The sequence below is a fragment of the Corylus avellana genome, chromosome ca4 (assembly GCF_901000735.1).
Source record: "Corylus avellana chromosome ca4, CavTom2PMs-1.0".
Lineage (NCBI taxonomy): Eukaryota > Viridiplantae > Streptophyta > Magnoliopsida > Fagales > Betulaceae > Corylus > Corylus avellana.
In genome coordinates this window covers 5,950,405-5,955,242 of record NC_081544.1, presented here as the reverse complement: position 1 = coordinate 5,955,242, position 4,838 = coordinate 5,950,405, and the positions used below count along the sequence as shown (strand labels likewise).

Genomic DNA, 4,838 nt, shown 5'->3' with positions numbered 1-4,838 from the left:
GGTGTGAGCCCCCACACAAACATCGACCTTCTCCACCACCCTATTGTCCCACATAATAAGAATACCACCCGAAGCCCCACTCGAATCCAAGCAACACCAATCCACATGACTTCGCCCCCATAAGCTACGGACAATATTGCGAGACGTACTTCTAAGCTTAGTTTCTTGAAGACAAACAATGTCTACCTTCCAATCTCTAAGCATATTACACACCCTCATACGCTTGTCCCTCTTGTTCAACCCTCTCACATTCCAAGATAAGATGTTTAGCTTCATAATGTGATTACCTGCCCCTTGCCTTTTCTGCTGCCGCGCTTTGAGCCCATATTTCTAGTATCATAATTCACCGAACATTCCAGGTTCCTAACCTCCCTCTTGCCCTTCGTTCCACTGCTTGTGCTGGCCATGCCATTAATCCTTCGTTCCTCCTCTAAGAAGGTCAAAAGAGCTAGCAGCTGTAGCTTGTGGCCCGTGTAAGAAATCCCTACAATCGGGTAGATCTCATTAGCACATTGGATCACCCAGTCTGAATAACCTGCCGCCCCCCCTGCATCCTTAGCAGGCGTGTTCCAAGGAGAAAACATAACGACCTCACGACCCCCAACCCCTTCTTCCTCCCTACCAAACTGCCTCTGTCCTCATCCCAAGTGTAAGAGCTTCAACTCTTGCCTCGACCACCCTGCTGTCCTCTCCAGGAATTTGGCCCTCCACACTAAGCTCACGCACTTCTACAGTCCCTACGTCCCGAGATGAATCCCGCCCCTCACTGACCTGTAAGTCCTGCTGCTTCTCAGCGCCGTGAGCATCGACCTCTGAAAAATTGCCCTCGTCCAGTGTGTTGGACCTCTCCACCATTGACAGCTGAAGCCCATCCTTCCCAATGACCGGAAACGTGCTCACCGGAGAAGTCAGTGGATCGCCGTCCACATTTTGCGCTCCGTAACCGCCGGAGACCTTCCCGAGCTCTTGATCGACATTGGGTACCACCGTCGACAGCTTCTTTGGTGAAGTCTGGGTCATACCTTCCTCTCTCATGTCCGGCATCTCGATCGACGGTGGGCTCAGGGAATCTCCGATCATACCACCGGCGACCTTGTTGCCGATCAAACCTCCAGGAAACTTTGCGACGTTGTCTGAAGTGTCGGCGGGGTCGTCCTTTCCTTCCGACGACCGCCCCCCTGAACGCAGACCTGCTACCGATGATGACGCCCCTGTGTCTCCGGCCCATCCCTTCTTAACCCACGCCGTCTTTGAAAATTTCAGACTACTTCCACGTGGTTCAATCCTACTTCTATCTTCCTGGCCCAGGCCCGAACCCACATGATGATTTGGCTTATAGACCAACTTTTTTTTAGTCTTAAAACCCTTCACGGTCCTTGGGCCTATCCCTGCAACCCGGCTTGTTTCTTTTTGATAATTTCCGGCCTTAAAATGAGCAGAAGCACCCACCTTCTTCCGAAGCCCATTCTTCAAATTCTGAAGCCCAATATCCTCCACCTTCTCAACTGCCACGTCCTCCCTATCAGCTGCCACGTCCACTCCACCCACGTTCCCCCCTATAACTTTCGACCCATGCCCATCAGCATGGGTATCCGAGCCCTTCTCTTCCTGCTGACGTCCGAAAATCTCCACCCTCTTAATTGCCAAATCCAACTTCTGCAAACCCACGTCTATTCCTTTTTTCAGCCACCTTAACGTTTCTTTGCAGTTGTGCAGCTCAAGAATTGCACTGGAAAGGGTCTGAGCCTGACACCCCTCACGTCCCGTCAGCTCAAGCACCGAATTGCTACTCCCTGCGGGTGCCTTTGACTGCGTTTGAGAATCACGCGCCGGGACCCTTGTCTCAAGTGCTTTCTCCTCCGTGATTTTCTTCCCCTCCAGCCTATGGAACCCCACGCCTTCCTGACCCCCTGAGAATTTCGCCGGATTCAGAGAGTGTGACCTTGGCATCAAGTCTTGTGTCCCTGTGGCTAGAGTGTTCCGCCCTGAGCCTGTAGAGGAATCCTTCAGCCAGCTGGGTACACGAGCAACGGACTCAGAGAAATTCCCAAACAACTCCTCCGTCGGGTTTACAGTCTGTGCCAACACCTCAGCAAAGCTCCTCCTAGCCTTCTTCTCTTGAAGCTTCTTTTCTTCTTGGGAACTTTGAAATGAAGAGTTAGCATGGCGTATCTCCGAAATGAGGCGATTCCAACCTTGCCCATAGCGTCCTTCTGGAATAAGAACCGAGCCACACCTTCGTCTCCCATCAAATTCCTCAATCGTCAGGAAACACCCGTGTCGATTGGAACGTCGCTGCACTATAATCCTTGGATAGCCCGCTCTGGATTGATCCCAAAAGACCTCTGAGGTTTCCACTGTCACCAGTTCCTTCACTGTACGAGCTAGCCACTCTAGCTCATCCCTCTGAAAGAAAATGGATCTTTGTTTCCCCTTACTCCTCTCAAAAAGCCTCACCCCATTAGCTCCTACCCTCACCACCATTTCAAACTCTTTCGCCTCTACCGACCAAATTTTCGCCATCCTCTCTTATCCTCCAAAAAAATTTTTTTTTTATAAGTAATCGGCAAGTATCATTAAAAGTGTAAAGGCGCCCTAAAATATACCACCCTACAAGGAATTTATTAAAAAAAAAAAAAAGACCTCATTAGAAACATATCCTCCCATATGAACATATATAATAACTACAACTCTTGCTCTTTCCATATAAATCATAGTTAGTCAATTTTTGGAGGATTAACAAAAATTGTCACTTTCTATAAAAATTGTCACTTTTTATAGAAACATATTCTCACTTTCAATTAGACGTTTCAAAGTTATTCAAGCAGTATGAATCATAGTTAGTCAATTTTTGGAGGATTAACAAAAATTGACTAACTATGATTCATACTGCTTGAATAACTTGGAAACGTCTAATTGAAAGACCATGAAAATGAAAAAAGAAAAAAAAGAAAAAAAAAAGCCCTAAATCCAACGAACTACCATTCCACAAAGAAAATATGTAGTAAGCACTAGAAAACTGGAATTTTTTTTCCCGTTTATGACAATCTCTTTTTAGCTAAGGGTTTCTCTTTTATACTTCCTATGAACTTGGATTGAGCCTTTTGCACTTTTTAATGAATTGTGTTTACCTTCAAAAAACAATCTTTAGTAAAGAGTTCATCATTTGTAGGAAAATAATCTTTTGACAACAATTAGTTGTCAGTGGAGCACAGAGCCATAGCAACCTAGAATATAACTTTGGGTCCAATATCGATAAAAAACTAATTTAATGTTAACCCTAAGGGATAGCTCAGTCAGTTGAGGACCATGTCTCATGAAGCGGAAATCACTAGTTTAAATCTCTCATTCCTTCCCCTTAGGGCCAATTACTTATAAAAAAAAAAAAAAAAAACTAATTTGATGTTTTAACTACTGGAATGGGTAGGCAGCCACATGCAGCAGCAGACAATTATTTTAAAATGATAGATACAACTCTACAAGAATACATAAACCATGTTGCACCTTTGCTTAGACAAAATACCTTAGACCAGCTGCAGCACTTTTTACACTAAGTTGCTTGGCAATTTCATCGCTCAACTCAGAATTTCCATCCACTCTAGTTCCCTAAGACCACAACGAGGGAATAAAAATTTGCTTAAAAAACTATGGGAAAAAGTTCCACATTCTAAACATTTAATATTAAATCATAACAAAGGCATCAAATAGTTCCACGTTAGGCAGAGTAATATGGATGGGAAAGTGGTCTTAAAAAGCCCATATAAAAAATGAATCCATCCATCCAAATTAGATTGCGAGATGACCAAATAAAAGTAGGAATGGTATTAAAGGATGAAAATCTAACTAAGGTATCAAATATATCAAATATATGCATGCATGTAAAATGTAGAGACTTATTGTTACCAGACACTCCCCATAAAATCCCCTGCCCAATCGAAATTTGAAAACATTATCCAGCAATTGTTTCGCAGCATTCTGGCGAGAGGAAATATAAGAATTTCCCTTGGCAATTAAATCCACAGAACTCAAGTCCAGTAACTGCAACATAGATGATCCAAATCAGGTTAAAGACGCTTAATCTATTAAACAGAAACAAGATATGAAATAATAGAAATGTAGGCGCAAAACAGGAACAGAGTCCAATTTCAAAACACATTAAACCCTGTACTAATAAAATAGGCTAAATTAAAACGCTATTGATGGTTCAAATTTGGAAAGAAAAAAAAAATCACCTTAAACTACAAATATTTTTAAAACTTCAAATTAATGTGTTTTAAGCTGGATGTGTCTCATGAAACTCACAAAAATTGTTTTAGCTTCTTCTCCGCATAACCTTACCTCCATACAAATGCTGAATTAAAAAAATTAGGAATGGCTATAACTGCAATAATGTTTCTAGAAATGATGCATCAAGACAGAATGCAATTTGAATTTGATGTTTATTTAACTATATATCAGGTAAATGATCATTTAATGCAGAAGAAACCCTCACAACTAAGAGAAAAAGCTGGCATGATCACAATCAGTCCCAGAAAATTGAAAATGGAAAGCCATAAATCTTTGAACTTGTCTTTTCATGGGATTATGATTTTATAATGGAAATCGTAAAGCTGATACTAAATGTTTTAATTTTTTATTAAATGGGAGCCAAGAATTTGCTATGTGCTTAATATAGCTACTGCACTTAGTTGAACTGAAATGTGTACACCCACTGAAAGACAATTTAGATGAATAGAGACACACAACACAGATATATATATGTACATACACACACACGCACACAAAGAGTTTTCTCATGATTCGAGCAGAAGGCAACATAAGCATTCAACAAGCAGCTA

General features: G+C 42.2%; 2 protein-coding genes across 5 annotated transcripts in view; one reads left to right on the top strand and one right to left on the bottom strand.

The window, feature by feature from the left end:
• Nucleotides 1-4,344, bottom strand: part of LOC132177935 (uncharacterized) — a 20,443-nt gene extending 16,099 nt beyond the window's left edge. The window contains exons 1-3 of the mRNA XM_059590409.1: nucleotides 4,339-4,344; nucleotides 3,904-4,038; nucleotides 3,524-3,606 (exon numbers count right to left, since the gene is read on the bottom strand). Of these exons, the coding sequence (XP_059446392.1) occupies nucleotides 3,524-3,606; nucleotides 3,904-4,038; nucleotides 4,339-4,344 (224 nt within the window). The remainder of the gene's footprint in view (nucleotides 1-3,523; nucleotides 3,607-3,903; nucleotides 4,039-4,338) is intronic.
• LOC132177481 (uncharacterized) overlaps nucleotides 1-4,838 on the top strand; it is a 45,284-nt gene that overhangs the window by 36,600 nt on the left and 3,846 nt on the right. The gene's annotated exons all lie outside the window — the stretch shown is intronic.